Genomic DNA, 15,617 nt, shown 5'->3' with positions numbered 1-15,617 from the left:
AGCCCCTGGGTCAGAGACAGATGCTAGCCAGGGTCCCAGGTGACCCCCAAGGGGAATGTCTGAGCAGCGGTCTCTGCGGTTCCCTGGGGTGAGGGAACTGGGGACAGCAGACCACTGAACTCGAGGGACTCCCTGCCGCCTGCACCTTCACAGATGGCCAGCAGGGACAGCCCCTGCGCCCAGGGATGTGACTGGTTTTAGCCATCAGCTGTCACTGTCTGGCCAGCCCTGCCCGAGGGCGGCACTTTTCCTGCCAGGTCTCTGCCTGGTACCGCCCTCCTGGGGCACCCTCCCTGGGACCCTCCCAGGGCACCCTCTCTCGGCACCCTCCCTGGGCAGTGTGTTGGCAGCAGCTCAGATTTCTAGGATGTTCTTCATCTTGATCCTCTCTTCAAACGCATCACCCAGTCCTGGGTCTCTGGGAGGCAAAGGCTGCTGGGCGGGCTTCTTAGGGGGATAGTTCCGGGGTACTGAGCATGGGCAGAGCCCAGCTGGGTGGGTTCAAGTTGCTGGGGGGCTCATGGGCCCCGACTGAAGCCCCATGTCCCACTGCCCAGGGTGAAGACGGCTTCCCTGGCTTTAAAGGAGACATGGGCATCAAAGGGGACAGGGTGAGTACCACTCTCTGGACCGGGCTCGGGTCCAGAGAGCCAGGTGAGTCTGTGGGAGGGGCTGAACAGAGTGGGTTCCCCCTGGGGGGCTTCTTATGGGGGCTCCTCCGCAGGGAGTGCACATTAGGGCGTGGAGCAGGGGCCCGAGGATGGGCTGTGTGCGGTGGTCTCACCTGCTTGATTTGGGGAAGCGGCGCCCGGGTCCTGCTGGTCAGCAGCTGCTCAGGCCCGGAGGCTCTAGACTTTGAGGCGGTTCTTGGCGGGGTGGGAACTGGGGCCAGCAGATGCCGGTGGGAGTGTGCAGGCCGCCTCGGGGAGTGGCAGTGGGCAGAGCCAAGCCGGTAACTTGCCCAGCCTCAGGCTTGCTTGGTTGGCTGCAGGGTCAGGGCCTTGCCAGGCTCCCTGGAGGCTCCTCACACATGCGCCTGGGAGCTGTGCATACATGCGTGGGGGTTAGAGGCCGGGGGCTCCTTCACTCCCTTCCTCTCCCTTCACCTCCCCTTCTCCGACTTTCAGGGGGAGATTGGCCCACCTGGTCCCCGAGGAGAGGACGGCCCTGAAGGCCCGAAGGGTCGAGGTGGTCCCAATGGTGACCCCGGCCCCCTGGGGCCCAGCGGGGAGAAGGTGAGCAAGGCAGCGCCGGCACCCTGAGCCTTCCTTCAGGGGAACAGATGACGGGCACCCCTGGGACTCCGTTTTTGCCTTGGGGACACAGCGGTGCTTTCTCATCCCGCCGGGCCTGCTGTCCACCTCCACGGAAGCTTCCATACTCCGCCCTGTGGGGGAGGAGGGCAGCGCCCCCACAGCTTTGAAGGCACCTGTCTGGTTGGCAGGGGCTGGAGGGGAGGCCTGGGGGCCCCCCCTGAGGCCGGACCCCTCACCGGCAGCTCAGGTGGTCACCGCAGATGAGAAGCCCTCTGACCTCTTCTCTCAGGGCCTGTGTCTGAGGCCAGGCCTGGAGTGCTCGGGGCCTGCCTTAGCTCTTGCCCTCCTCCATGGTGGCCGTGCCAGACCACTCTCCAGTCCTGACACGCTGGCTTCCGCCTGCCGGAGGCAGAGGCCAGGTGGCACTGCCTAATGAAGCTCTCATCTCTTCCAGGGCAAGCTTGGCGTCCCAGGGCTGCCAGGGTACCCAGGAAGACAGGGACCCAAGGTAAACCAACAACCTCCCGACCTCCTGGTAGCTTTCTGGGGAGGCTCTCAGGGGTCCTGGGCTGCTGCTGTCGGCACCCCGTACTGTCCCCTCCGGGCCTCATTCCGTGTCCCCCAGGGCCTTCCTCTGGCTGAGTTGGAAGGAGGTGGCCTGAGTGGACACTGCAGAGAAGGGGGCAGACCTGGGGCTGAAGGTGGCAGGGTTTCCCCTTCCCCTCTCAGGGACTTGGGGCTGCTTCACCTCTTGATCTGACCTTCTGGGAGATTCCAAGGTCACCTGTCCTTAACTGAGACTCGGTGGGAGGCAACATCCTTCCCAACAAGAAATCACGCTCCTGTAGAAGCCGCAGACTGCCGGCAGCTCCCAAAAGCATTGGCACCCACCTGCCGCCCCCAATCCCACAGCTCATTACTCACGGCTCTGCCCTAGAACCAGCCAGCTGCCTGGCAGGCAAGGCCAGGAGAGGCCCTGCCAGCCACACGGTGACCTCCTGCTGTTTCTGAGTGCCCTTCTCCCAGGCATGCCTGCCCCCAGCACCCGGCTTCCTCAGCAGAGTGCGTGTGGGCCAGGCACTCGGTCCAGGTGGTTCTGTTCCAGCCACGGGCCTCTGTTCCCACCCTTCCTTCCTTGACAGGAGGGCGGTCACAGCCGGTGTCTGAGAGAGGCCTCTGTGACCCACCTGCAGACCTGGCTAATGTCACCTGCCTGCTGGGTGACCGGGGTCTTGGTGGACACCCACTCTCTCTAAACACGAGTCTGTCAGGGGAGGGAAGAGGAGCAGACGTTTGGGGCTGGCAGGGCAGGTGAGGGTGAGAGCGGGGCTTTAGCGGCCCGAGTGCCCAGTGAGCTGTGGTAAGATGCTGCGATGCCTCTCTAGGGGTCACCCCACTGTGGAGTGTGGGGGTGCTGGTGGCTCCACACTCCAGGGGTCCTCGATGCCCTTTCCAGCTGGGCCGGTAGGGGGACATCAGAGGTGGGGACAAGCTCCGACCCTTGGAGGGCACAGGATTGGGAACCCTGCATGCCCTTGGGGGTGGGGTGGCACAAGGACCTTTAGGGCCCATCTGGAGCCAGGTAAGGAGGAGAGGCCCCAGGGAGGGATGCCAGGGCCACCAGTGTCCCTGGGTGGTCAAATGTCCTCTCAGTCAGGGGAGCTAGCCTCCTGGCATTGGCCAAAAAAGTACCCACCAGGCATCCCCTGTCTGGTCTGAGGGGCCACTGGCCCCCTTGGGTGCATTCACACAGGTTCTGGCTCAGAAGCCTGGGAGACTCGGTGATGGCATGCTGGGAAGGCAGCAAAGCTGGCAGCCAAGGTGACAGCCCCATGTCGCAAATGTGAGGCTCGTGCCTGCATGCCACACTGTTCCCTGTCCCGACTCAGCAGAGTCGGGTGGACGTGGCCTGTGAGGGGCAGCAGCGGATGGGGGGAAGTGAGGGTAAGGCTCAGTTTGCAGTCTCACGCTAGGAGTCTAGGTGGTCTCCTGGGAATATTTGGGGGGGATGGGCAGGAGGATGAGCGGGCAGACCCATGAATAATGAACCGTGGGCCTCTAGTGAGCAGATGCCCCGCTGAGTGGATCAGTGGGTGGGCGGGTGGGCAGATAGATGGGTGGGTGGATGAGGGTGGATAGGTAGAAGAGGAGGCAGCTGAGTGGATAGGCGGTAGATAGATGGGCAGGTGGGTGAAGAGGGAGTAGGTGGGCAATGGAGAGGCACAGGCCTGGGTGCAGGGATACATGGGTGGGTTAGGTGAGTGGGTGGGTGACTGAATACTGGCTGGGGAATGACTAGATTGATGGATGAATAGATGGATCTGTGGATGGGCACACGAGTGTGGGTGTGTGTGTGAATGGGGGTGGTGGAAGGATATGTGTGTGAATGGAGGTGTGTGTGTGTGTCTGAATGAAGGGGTGGGAGGGTGTGTGTGTGCGTGTGTGCGTGAATGGAGGGTGGGTAGCTGGGTGGGGAAATGGATGGGTAGGTAGCTGGGTGATGGATGGATAGGTGAGCAGATGTAAAGTACATGGCCAGGTGTATGGATGAGTGAATGGGTTGGGGGGTGGGGGGTGAATGACTAGCTGGATGGATGCTGAGTGGATGAATAAGTGGGTGGTCAAATAGGTGGGGTGGGTGGGTGGGTGGAGGAGTGACAGGATAGGGGTGGGAGTGAATGCAGGGGCCATAGATGAATGGCTAAGTAGCTGGTTGAGTATATGGGGTGGGGGTGAGTGGCTGGGTGGATGGGTGTATGGAGAGATGGGTGGGTGGGTTAGAGCAGGGGTGGAGAACCTTTCTTCTGCCGAGGGCCACTGTCGATTTGTAACATCATTCACTGACCGTTGTCAACTTAAACAGTAGCCTGCTGTTTTGGTCAAGCATTCAATGAGCTCAGCTCTGGTGTCGTGACAGCCTGGGAACTCGCAGGGGCGGCTCGATGCTGCCCTGCAGTGTAGCTCTGAGCCAGCACAGCACGGCTGCCGGCAGGGAGTGAATGTGGTGTCTGGGGCTGTCTGGCTCTGGTGCGGCTGGTGACGTCAGCTAGTGCGGGTGGCTTTGAGGGCCTTGTAAGACCCTCGGACCAGTCGTTCCCACCCCTGGGTTAGTGGATGACTGGCTGGATGGGTCAACAGGTGGGTGGGTGGCTGGCCGGATGGACGGGTGGATAAGTAGAAGTCGCCTGAATGGGTTGTGGCTATTGACACTGAGGACAGCACAGACTGGTTCGACCCACCCCTACCCCCGCCCCATCTCTCTTTCAGGGCTCCATTGGATTTCCTGGATTTCCTGGTGCCAACGGAGAGAAGGGTGGCAGGGTAAGTCTGAATGGCACTGGGGCACTGTGCCTGGGGCTCTGCTTGGACCCAGCAGGGTGTGGTGGGGGCGGGGGGGGGGGGCACAGGCTGGGAAGAGACCTGGACGCGTCCCTCCGCCTGGGGCGCCCTGCCCCCCTCCAGCCTGCTTCTCGCAGGACAGAAGGGGGTGTCCTTGGGTCCCTCCACTTGCTCCCCTCATCAACACCAAGCTGCTGTCGCCCTAGAGCCCCACCAGAAAGCAGTGGGGCTGGCACTGAGCAACCGCCCCTCCCGCCACCTGCCCCGAGTGCTTCCGATGGAATCAGGCAGGGTAGGGCACTTCCTTCCAATGGGGCTCAGAGCCTGCAGGGTCCCTGAGAATGGACACTGGGCGGTGCCCATGGGGGCAGCAGCTGCAGAGCCATCGCCCAGCCCAAGGTCCCCCACTAGAGGAGGGGCTCTGGCTGTGTCCCCATCAGATACGCTGTCCCCACCGATGCCCTTGTGAGGACTTCAAGACCACGTGTCCTCTGTACCTCACCCATGCGGCCGTGTCCAGCTGGAGCCAGGAGTGAGCAGTGGCTATGTGAGGGACACAGGGTGTCCTTCCAGCCCCGCCCACTGCCCGCAGGACCCAGCGCTGGTCAGTCCTTGGTGACAAGGCTCATCTGCCTCTGCTGGGCTACAGCCTTGCCTCGAGTGGTGAAGATGGTGGTGCCGGCCACACGCCTGTCTTTATTCCAGGCGTAGCTGAGCAGCATGGGCACAGCTCAGGGACAGTGCTGGGAGGAGCATGGTGGCCGGGCTGAGGAGACAGACCAGGGTGGTAGCTGAGGAAGCCGTGGGTGGGGGCTGCCCCTCGAACCCAGTCACCTCAGGGGCTTTGGCTGTGGTTAAAAGCCCTTCCTGAGAATCAAAGACGAAAGTTTGCCATTCAGACTAGCCCAGGACCAGCTGCGAGGGGGGGATGGGCGTGTTCCCGGGTGGGTGACATGTATGGATAAATCGCAGGGTGGGCGATTCTGCCACCGATGCCCAGGTGAGCCGCCCCACTAGGGCTGGACAAGCCACTGGACGCAGGCGGCAGGATACAAAAGGGGAGGTAGGAGCAAGGCCAAGCTGCCCGGGCCCTCAGCTGGAGCCGGCTCTCAGCTTCTGTGAGGCCTAGTGAGCCCCCTGCCTTGGGCACCGGGCCCATGGAGTGTCCGTTGTGGAGGAGGCCGTGGGCATGGTTGGTCTCTTCCATCAAAAGCTGCCGTGAGCAGTGGTGGGGAGGCAGTGGGACTGATGGCCATCTCCGGCCTGTCCCTGGTCTGGGCCCTGCTTAGTGGGACCCCAGGGGCCTGGCCACCGAGAGCCACCTTCTAGAAATGCCCATCCGAGGACATACCCGCAGACAGACAGACTGGGCGCCCCTCTGCCGGACAGCTTCTGTCCTCAGCTCTGGGCCAGAGACCAGGCGAGGCCCAGCTGGACTTGGGGACTGGCCCTCTGGGTTGCTTCCTACAGGGTCTCAGACCCCCAGCACTGGGTCACCGGGGTGTCACCAGGGCTGAGTGCTGGGTTTGGCATTGGGGGCAGGGACGGAGAGGGTCAGAAAGAAAACAGTGGGTGACCCACAGACCCCAGGAAGGAGCCACATCTGACCAGGTGCTTCTCCTGCGGGGGAGGGAAAAAGAGGCCGCTCCCCAGAAGAAAGCAGATGTTTCATTAATTTTCATGAGCAACTATTTATTGGACGCCGAAGGACCCTGCCACATAATTAATACGCCGGAGCTGCAGTGTGTGGTTAAAAAGCAACATAATTAACTCATCGTTTTAAGTGGTGGTATTAGACTCCTTTCAAAACACGAGGCCAGGAGGCAGGGTGGGTGCCGACAGCCGGGGAGGGGAGAGGGCGGGGCCTTTCGCCCCTCAGCCCCTCCTCCCTGCAGGCCCACTCAGTGCACACTCAGGGGCTGAACCCAGAAAGCCAGCAGGGCCCCCTCCCTCCCACCATTCTGCAGGAAAGGACACCTCTTGGCTAGGAGAGCTTTGCTTTTGGGGGGAGGGATGAATAATAATGAAATACGAAAATAAAAAGCATTTCCCTGTGGGTGGAAAATGCCGAAGATTCCAGCCACCGAGGCTGCCTCAATGCTCCTGCATGTGGCGGGAGGCAGGCTCTGATTTCGGTATTAAATTGTCAGTTTGCGTGTCTGCCGAGAGCCTGCTGAAAATTTAATGGGTAATATCTCCAACTGTAGTAACCAAAGTGAATTATGCATGGAAGAGGCCCGCTTTCTTCTCTTCCCTTGCAATAAAGACACCCCCCCCCAGCACATGCCCCCACAGAGGGAGGGAAGGTGAGTTGAGGTGGGAGACTACCGATCACCAGCCCTGGGGGAAGAGGGGCCGAGCCTGGGCGAACGGCATGCACTTGTCCAGGAAACAGGGAGCAGGAAGCTGCAGGGGGCTCTGGCCCTGGGAGCAACATGTGGGGGTGACTAACCCATCTGCTTCGTTTTTAGGGAACCCCTGGGAAGCCGGGGCCGAGGGGACAGCGGGGCCCGACGGTAACCATTCTGTGGTCTCAGGGAGTGGTGGGGGCGGGGCTCAGGAGTCCAGGTCGGTGCTGACCCCTGCCTTCTCTGTCCGCCCAGGGCCCGAGGGGTGAGAGAGGCCCCCGAGGTATCACCGGGAAGCCAGGTCCTAAGGTAGGTTGTACGCGTCTGCCTCCTCCGTGTTGGACAGAGGTGGGTGGCCCCTGCTGACCAGTCACTATGCCACCCAGATGGGGAGCCCCACAAAGAAAGAAAAAGAAAGGCCCTTGTGGGTGCTGGAAAGCAGGCCAGTCAGCTGGTCCCAAAGTCCCTGGCCGGGTGAGACCTCCGGGGGCAGTTCCCTGTGCACAAGCAAGCATCCACTCCCCATGTGACAGTCATCCATCAGATCGCTCAATCAAGGCATGGGATTCGGGGGTGCCAGGACCTAGCGCCGTCCCCCAGACACAGCAGCCCCCAGGGGACTCTGGGGATGCCCCTTGCACGCCTTCCCCCGCCAACCTAGAATCAGGGACCATCTACCTCAGCCATGGGCTCTTCCCAGGAGTCTGAACCCAGTTCCAAAGTTGGGGCCTGCTAAGGAGGTTGGCTGAGACCACAGGACCCTGTCCTCCCTGTTGGCTGTAGTGGACCCCGGTGGTACACCCAGGCCACTCTGCTCCGTGGGCCCAAGAGTGGCCCGTTTCCGGGCAGTGCACTGCCAGGCTTTTCCTTTGCTTTGTCTCTGGGAGGCCTTGAACCCCCAGCCTCCCCGGTGGTGGCCAGGCGTAGCCCTGCCTCCCCCACCAGAGCCCCACCAGTCCTCAGCATGGATTCCTTGTACACATGCCTCCCCTCGGGGAGCTCCACCCAGCTTCCCCCATAAGCCCAGCTCCTGCTTAGCTACTGCTAACTTGGGGCATGATGGGCAGTGGCCACCGAAGGCCAGCCACTGTCCACTAGAGTCTGTGTCCCTCCTAGAGCGTGCTGTTCACCAGGGTGTGGCCTGTCCCTCTGACCCCAACTCCAGGCCCCCCAGCTCTCAGTGCTGTGGAGGCCACAGCCTCGGAGCACCGACCAGCCAGAGGGTCTCCGGGGGTGACCTTCACGAACCCCAGGTGCCCCGTTGGCCAAGAGACTGTGATGCTGCCTGGGCCAGAGTCTCAGAGGAGGAGTAACAAATTCCAACCAGCGTCTCTCTTCTCTCTCCCAGGGCAGCTCTGGAGGTGATGGCCCAGCTGGGCCCCCCGGGGAACGGGTAAGTGCCCCCCACCCCAGGGCCCTCTCGAGTCTCCTCAGAAGGTGTCCTTGTGCTTCTGCAGAGAGGGAAGTGGGGAGAGGGGCTTTCCCAGTGTTCAATGGTGGGATTGAAACCTGGGTGTTGGAGGCCTACCTCCAACCCCCCCTGGCCCATAAACTGGGTCCCCACCCTGTCCCACCACCCCGAGGGACCTGTGACTTTGCCCTGTGCCTGGCCTCCCCCTTGCCGTCAGAGAGGGAAGGTCCCGGAGGGGCGGGCATGGGGTTGGGGGCCATGGAGGAGTGGCCTTTCCCCCCCGAGCTGGGGCTGGGTGGCAGAGGGGCCTGCCTGGCCCTGCTCACACTGCTCATTCTCTGTCCACAGGGACCCAACGGACCTCAAGGACCCACAGGCTTTCCTGGGCCCAAAGGCCCCCCCGTAAGTGCCTTCTCCTTGCTGGCCAGGCATGCCTGGGGATGCTCCTCTGGCTTCAAGACTTCCCGGGACTCTTGTCCTTCCTGGGGCGTGCTGGGAGGGGGAGGCATGGGGTGCTCCTCCGGGGAGGTCGGGGTAGGGATGCAGCTCGTGCTGGTGGACACAGGCCTCTGAGTGTGTGTCCTCGTGTCCCTCCCTTGTTGGAAGGCCACCGGTCCCTGATGTCAGAGCCCACCCTAACCCAGTAGAAGCCCCATCTTAGCCCAATCCCACTGCCAAGACCCTACTTATTTCCAAATAGGGTCACCTGCACAGGGGCTAGCACTTCCGGAGTGCAGGGGCAGCCCCCTGCCAGCCGAGGTGGGGACAATTGGCCCCCGGGGAAGTCGCAAGGCTGTGATCAGAAAGAAGTCTGGCTCTGTGGAGTGGACGGTCTGGACCTGTAGGCCATGAGCAGGCTCCCGGATGTGGCTGTGGCTGTGGCTGTGGTGGTTCCGGGAGGCCATCGAGTGGGTTCTGACTCACAGTGACCGGCGGACCGCAGAGTGAGGCCCTGCCTGGTCCTGCCCTTGCCCGCCAGCGTTTCTGTGTGGAAGCCCCTGGCTGCAGCCGCTGCGTCTGCCCACCTGGTCCAGGGACTTCCCCTTTTTCTCTGCCCTCTGCTTTACCGAGCACGTTGTCCTTGTCCAGGGACCAGGCTGCCCTGAGAGACTGTGGAGAGACTAAGCCTTTCCCCCGGACATGAGTGCAGGCGGTTGTGAGGGTTTGATGGGGCCTGTGCCCCCACTCATCCTCCTGACAGACAGGCTAACCCTGAAGGAAAGTGGCCATCTCACTAGAGCTGCGGTGTGAGCTGCCCGGAATGGAGTGGGACTCTCTCCTCTGCCCCTTTCTGCAGGGCCCGCCAGGCAAGGACGGACTCCCGGGACACCCTGGGCAGAGAGGCGAGACTGTGAGTACTGGGTGCTGGGGTCACCGCGGGCGGGGCTCTCTCCTGCAGCTCACGGAGGGCGCTCTGTGGCTCAGGGTAGCCAGAGACTGCCCTGCTTGGGACCGCTGGCCCTGGGGGACGTGGTGCCAGGACTGTGTGCAGAGTTCAGGGCTGGGGCCCAGCAGCCCCCAGTAGCCTTCGGGACGTCTGTGGGCAGGGACAGAGGCCGGGCGTGGTCTTTGGGGACAAACAGATGTCCCCAGCCTCGAGTCCCTCTGAGAACTCCTGCTTCCACCCCATGCATTTTCACCGCCAAAGTCCAGGGTGATGGCCGCACTCCGTCCTTTAGTGACAAACCTTCAGGGAGAAGGGACGACCTGGGCCTTCCCCCGGCCCCGCCCCCCGCTGTGCACATGGGGGGGGGGTGTCTTTCCAGCTGTCAGGGACGTGGGGGGTTGTCCTTCCATACCCTCCTTTAAAGTGTTAAAGCAAACATCCTATTGAGCCAATGATAGGAATTAATTGAGGGATTTAGAGCAAACCAAGCAAAACTCACAGTCGCTGAGTCGATTCTGATTACAGCCCCCTACAGGACAGGGTAGAACTGCCCCAGTGGGGTTCCCAAAGTGTCACTTTTTACCGGAGTGCAAAGCCCCCTCTTTCTCCAGAGGAGCGGCTGGTGGCTTCGAACTGCTGACCTTGAGGTAATGCTCCAGACTAAGACCCAGCCCAACCCACTGCGGTTGAGTCGCTTCACAGAGACCCAACAGGACAGGCGTACCCGGCCTCCCTTTGCTCCCTCAGAGCAGCTCTTGGGTTTGAACCCCCAGCCCTCTGGGTCAGCAGCCCAAGGCTCCACCCACAGTGCCACCTCAGGGCTCCATATTGCCAGTAGCAGGGTCAGAAATGTCTCAGAGAAGAAGCACCCTGCGGCTCCTCCTATTCCCGCTGCCGCGCCGCAAGGAGCTACGAGTTGCTCTGGAGACGGCCCAGCACCGAGTTCCTTGGACAGTACACAGCCCTAGCCTAGCCGCTGCCATCCCTGGGGCCCATGCTGCCGTGTGCACCGTTTTCGAAGAACACCGGCAGAGTGTTCTACCTCGTTAGCGTCCTCAGTGAAGTGGTTACTCCCTGGGCTGCTAACCTCAAAGCCAGCAGTTTGAAACCACCAGCTACCAGGTGAGAGAAAGACGGGCTTTCTACTCCTGCTGAGAGTGACAGTCTCCGAGGCCCTCAGGGGGCTCCCTGGGAGGAGGCATTGGCTGGGTGGCAGGGAGTTGGAGTTTGGTTTGAGGGTGAGTTCAGGAAACCCCTTTCCGCAAGGCTCAAGGGTCAGACATCATCTCGGTGTTGGCCTGGGTAGGTCACCTCCGCTCCCACTGACCCCAAAGTGTGGCTCCTATAACAGAAAACCTCCGCTTCTCAGGTGACGGATCGGAGTGACCTCGGGCTCTCTCTCAGCACTCTGCTAGGGGCGCGCCAGGGGTCACTACGACCCAGCATCCTCTTCTGCCTGGGCAGGACCCCGGGAGGACCCCAGCATGTTCAGCTCTAAGAGGGGGTTTCCACCAGACCTCTCTCCATTAACCACCTGGGACTTGGCCCAGCTCCACACTCTGTCCAGAGGAGGTGTCCCTCAGGGGGACAGTGAGGGGGCAGCTGGGGTTTTAGACTCCAGCCTGTGACCAGGTGGGGACTCAATGTCTTCTGACCGCCTCCTTCCTATTTCTTCTCCATGTCCTGTCCCTGTGTCCCCATGTCCCTGTGCCCTACCCTGTCTCCAAGGCCTGTCCATCTCTGTGTCCCACCCCTGTGCTCCACCTCCCTGTCCATCTCTGAGCACCCACCCCTGTGGGCCCACCTCCCTGTCCTCTCTCTGTGCCCCGGCCCTGTGAGGACAGAGGTTTGGTATGGGCCTGAACACGGAGCGGACACGGCACAGGATACAGAATGTCCCCTGGCCTCTTGGGGCTCCTTGTCCCTACCCTCTGCCCCCGAGTCAGCTCTAGGCCCTCGCCGCCCATGGCCCAGGCACAGCTGCCCTGTGGGTTTCAGGGTCTGCTGAGCATTTAGTGGATTTGAACTGCTGACCTTGCGCCTAAACCCAGCACTGAGGCTCCATGCCACCAGGGCAACTGGGCTGGGCAGAGGGTCTTGGAAGAACCCTCAGGAGGAAAGCAGACGCCAGGGCCAGTGGGCTCGTGCCTAGTTATCCGTGCTCCTGATGGCCGCCGGAGAACCTCTTGGACCTGTGCCCTCATGGGCGGGGGCTGCGGGGGTGGGGGTGGAAAGGGAAACCTGCCTGGGGCCCACCCTCCTGTGTGGTCCCCCTGCCTGCAGAAGAGGCCAGTGGCAGTGTCTGCCTTTTCCTCTGACCTACTCTGGGGGGTGGGGCGTGGGGGGGATGCTGACAGGGCCTCAGCTCTCAGGCGCTGCGTGGAAAGAACAACCGTGGAAAGAACAACCGTCCCTCTTGGCTACCGCTGCCTTGCACTGAGGGGACGGGCAGCCATGATGGTGCTGCGGCCCCGTCCTCGGCCCCTGGGAGGAAGGGCTGCCCTGTCCTGGTCCTGGCTGCCCGGACCTCTGAATGGCTCTAATTTCTTCCTGGTGGTTGTCGCACTCTTTCCCAACAAGGGGCTGGACGGATGCCTCACAGGGCAGCTCGTCAGGTAGCGCTGAGTGAACAGAAACCCTTACAGCCCACCACAGGGCGCACACCCTGGCCCTGCCCATGGCCCCACTGCCACTTGCAAAGGACGCCTCGTGGGACAGGGGCTCCTCCAGCCCACCGTGGGCTGCTGGGCTGGCCTGGGCTGAGGCAGAGCCCCTTGGATTTTTTAGGAGGCCAAGCCTGGCCTGGTTGTCCACAGCCAGAGCTGGCCGTGAACTTGCGGGGTGTACACGTGGTGGCGGGTGGTGAGGCTGGACAGACGGCTGATTAAAAATCTGTCTCCTGGGGCTATGGAAGGGTGCCTCCCCCGCAGCCTCCTCCTCTGATGGCCATGCGGGCTGCATAGCCACCAGGTCAGCGGCTTCCTGAGCACAGGGTTCAGGTGGTGGCTCTCCCAGTGGCCGAGCTCCTGTGCTCTGCTGACCGGACTCAGCCCCAGGCCTCCCTGGCTCAGTCCTGGCCCTGCTCTGAGGCCTGGAGGAGGGACAGCGAGCACAAGCTCACTAGTGAGAACAGCATGCCAGTAGATCCCACCCACCCTCAGCAGATCCCACCCACCCTCAGCAGAACCCACACAGATCCTGGCAGATCCACCCACATCCCAGCAGAACCCACATAGATCTTGGCAGATCCCACCCACCCTCAGCAGATCCCACCCACCCTCAGCAGAACCCACACAGATCCTGGCAGATCCACCCAGACCCCAGCAGATCCCACCTAGATCCTGGCCCAGAGACTGGCCACCAAGTCTCTTCCAAAAGCGAATACCTGCTGTTGCAATGAAGATGGCTGGCTCTAACACCTGGCCCTTGCACACAGGCCACCGGGGCATAAAGTGGCTGTGCCGTGCTGTGCCGTGTCGTGCCACGTCAGTTACCCATGTGAAATCGGTACAAGGAAGCCAGGAACCAGTCTCTGGCGGGAAGGAGCTTTACGCAAGTATGCGGTGGGCGCTGGGGTGAGCTGTCTCAGCATGGCGTTCTGTCTCTCCACAGGGATTCCAAGGCAAGACCGGCCCCCCAGGCCCCCCAGGTGTGGTGGGCCCGCAGGTGAGACCCAGAGCCGGCACCTGAGCCAAGGCTTGCTGGAAAAGCAGAACCATTTGCCATGGAGGGGTGCCCACTTCTGGCTCCCGCGCGTGTCTGCCAGAGAGGCGCTGCACAGCTGTGTCCGGGGGCTGGTTTCTTAGCCGCAGGGGCCGGCCCTTTCTCCTGAGGCACGCCTGAGTGGGCATGAGCCCCAGTCCGCCAGTTAGTAGTCAGGGTTGCTGGCGGCGGACATGCTCGTAGGCTCAGGCAGGACAAACCCGGGGGCACCCCCTTTTGGAACTTCAGCCTTCTGCTGGTTGGGTGAGGCCCACCACACTGTGGGTGCTGCAACCAGCAAGTGGGCACTCAGCCCCCAGAGTTGACACCAGAGTCAGCTCACCCCCACATCCACCCCCACCCCCACATGGGTGGGAGCCTCTGAGGGACCCTCCCCCTGGCTGCCCAACCCCCCACACCCCACTCTAGGGTGTTTTCCATGGGGAGGGGGCTGAGGGGCCTGTCCCTCCCTCTCTGGGTGTTGTAGGAAGGGAAGAGCGAGCCAAGGATTGTGGGCTCTGAGTGGGCATGGTGGACCTCTGTCCTCAGTCTTGGGGGGCAGGACGGGGGGGGCACGCCTGTGCACGGCCCTTGGAAGCGCATTGGTGGCTGACACTGTCTTGTCCCCGTAGGGTCCCACAGGAGAGACTGGCCCAATGGGCGAGCGTGGCCACCCTGGGCCCCCAGGACCCCCCGGAGAGCAGGGGCTCCCAGGTGTAGCTGGAAAAGAAGGGACGAAGGTGAGCCCCCACAGCCCCCCACGGGGTGTTTCTGACTGACTTAGTGTTTTCTCATGCTCAGTTCTGGCTCGTGGGCAGGGTCCCAAGCAGATGCTCTGCAAACCCCAAGGGGCTTCTGGCCATGTGTGCAGCCGGCCTGGGCTGCAGCCTCGGCAGGGAGCCGGGCCCCAGGGCTGGGATGAGCTCACTGGTCTTCCAGCTTCTTCCTGTGGCCCCCAACAGACCGACAGTGCCCACCTCCTCCACATTCCCCACCTCCTCCATCTGAGTGTTACCTTGAAAACCCCGGCGGAGAGGTTGGGAATAAGTGACCAGGAGGAATCTGTCCACGCCCACCTGACTGCCGCCGGGCCTCCCCAACACTGACTGAAGGCCCCCCTAGTGCTGGGGGCAGGCCCAGTAAGCCAGGGCTCTGTTTCAGGGTGACCCCGGCCCTGCTGGCATCCCTGGCAAAGACGGACCTCCAGGACTGCGTGGCTTCCCTGGGGACAGAGGGCTTCCCGGCCCAGTGGTGAGTGCCGGGCCTTCGGGGTGGTGAGGGTGGACGGTGGGCAGCCTGGCTCACTGGCAGGGCCTGACAGCCTCCTCATGGTTCCACAGGGAGCTCTTGGACTGAAAGGCAACGAAGGTCCCCCTGGTCCCCCCGGGCCCGCGGTGAGTGTGCAAGCCCCCACCAAGAGCATTCCCCTTCACCTCACACCTGCTGTGCAGGCCAGGGAGGGGGCCCTGGAGCAGGGGGGGCTCCTGCCACCCTGCTCCCACCAGCTGGCCTATGGAGGGTTGGCGACCGACCCAGTCAGGGTTTGAGGAGGGTCCCTGCCATCGTAGAGCATGGATGAGCAGAGCAAGGAGTGATCCTGGGGGAGTGGGAGGCCCCCAGGAAGAGCAACACTTGGCCCCCAGCAGAGGGAAGGGGTCATTGAAGGCAGCGCTGAAGGAGGGGAGGTTCCCACACATGGTGGGGACAGGCAGATGCTTGGGATGGGCGGCAGAGAAGACATAAGGGCCTGCCACACATGCCTGGTGCCGGCAAACAGACTGGCCTCTGAGGGCCCCGGGGCCTCTGGTGGGCAGCAGCAAGTGGGGCATCCTGTCACGCCGCTCAAGAGTCTTTTGAACAAACCGCTTTCTTGCCCCAATGCAGGGCTCTCCGGGGGAGAGAGGGCCGGCCGGCGCAGCAGGGCCCATCGGGATTCCAGGGCGGCCAGGACCACAAGGCCCTCCGGGGCCAGCCGGAGAGAAAGGCACGCCTGTAAGTCCTGCCACGCCATGGGTGGGGACCCCTGCCGTGGCCGTCTGGGAATTTCCCTGGGGTGTTTGTAGGGCAGTGGAGCGAGGGCGGGTGTCCTGAGGGGTCCAGGTGGGGACTCCAGGGTGAGCCGGGGGCCAGCTGGGGATGCATGAGCAGAGCACCGGCCAGCTCCCAGACCGGCC

The 15,617-nt window shown here is 62.5% G+C and overlaps 1 protein-coding gene across 1 annotated transcript in view; it reads left to right on the top strand.

The window, feature by feature from the left end:
• The window catches only part of COL5A1 (collagen type V alpha 1 chain), a 99,015-nt gene that overhangs the window by 55,178 nt on the left and 28,220 nt on the right, over window positions 1-15,617 (top strand). Inside the window, exons 27-40 of the mRNA XM_045289356.1 lie at window positions 558-611; window positions 1,128-1,235; window positions 1,711-1,764; window positions 4,524-4,577; window positions 7,067-7,111; window positions 7,199-7,252; window positions 8,292-8,336; window positions 8,703-8,756; window positions 9,652-9,705; window positions 13,354-13,407; window positions 14,076-14,183; window positions 14,605-14,694; window positions 14,784-14,837; window positions 15,328-15,435. Of these exons, the coding sequence (XP_045145291.1) occupies window positions 558-611; window positions 1,128-1,235; window positions 1,711-1,764; window positions 4,524-4,577; window positions 7,067-7,111; window positions 7,199-7,252; window positions 8,292-8,336; window positions 8,703-8,756; window positions 9,652-9,705; window positions 13,354-13,407; window positions 14,076-14,183; window positions 14,605-14,694; window positions 14,784-14,837; window positions 15,328-15,435 (936 nt within the window). The remainder of the gene's footprint in view (window positions 1-557; window positions 612-1,127; window positions 1,236-1,710; window positions 1,765-4,523; window positions 4,578-7,066; window positions 7,112-7,198; window positions 7,253-8,291; window positions 8,337-8,702; window positions 8,757-9,651; window positions 9,706-13,353; window positions 13,408-14,075; window positions 14,184-14,604; window positions 14,695-14,783; window positions 14,838-15,327; window positions 15,436-15,617) is intronic.

This window comes from Echinops telfairi, unplaced genomic scaffold, assembly GCF_000313985.2.
Source record: "Echinops telfairi isolate 266 unplaced genomic scaffold, ASM31398v2 ScPeMD7_25;HRSCAF=90, whole genome shotgun sequence".
Taxonomy (NCBI): domain Eukaryota; kingdom Metazoa; phylum Chordata; class Mammalia; order Afrosoricida; family Tenrecidae; genus Echinops; species Echinops telfairi.
The sequence above is the reverse complement of the archived record's forward strand: the minus strand, read 5'-3'. Positions and strand labels throughout refer to the sequence as shown.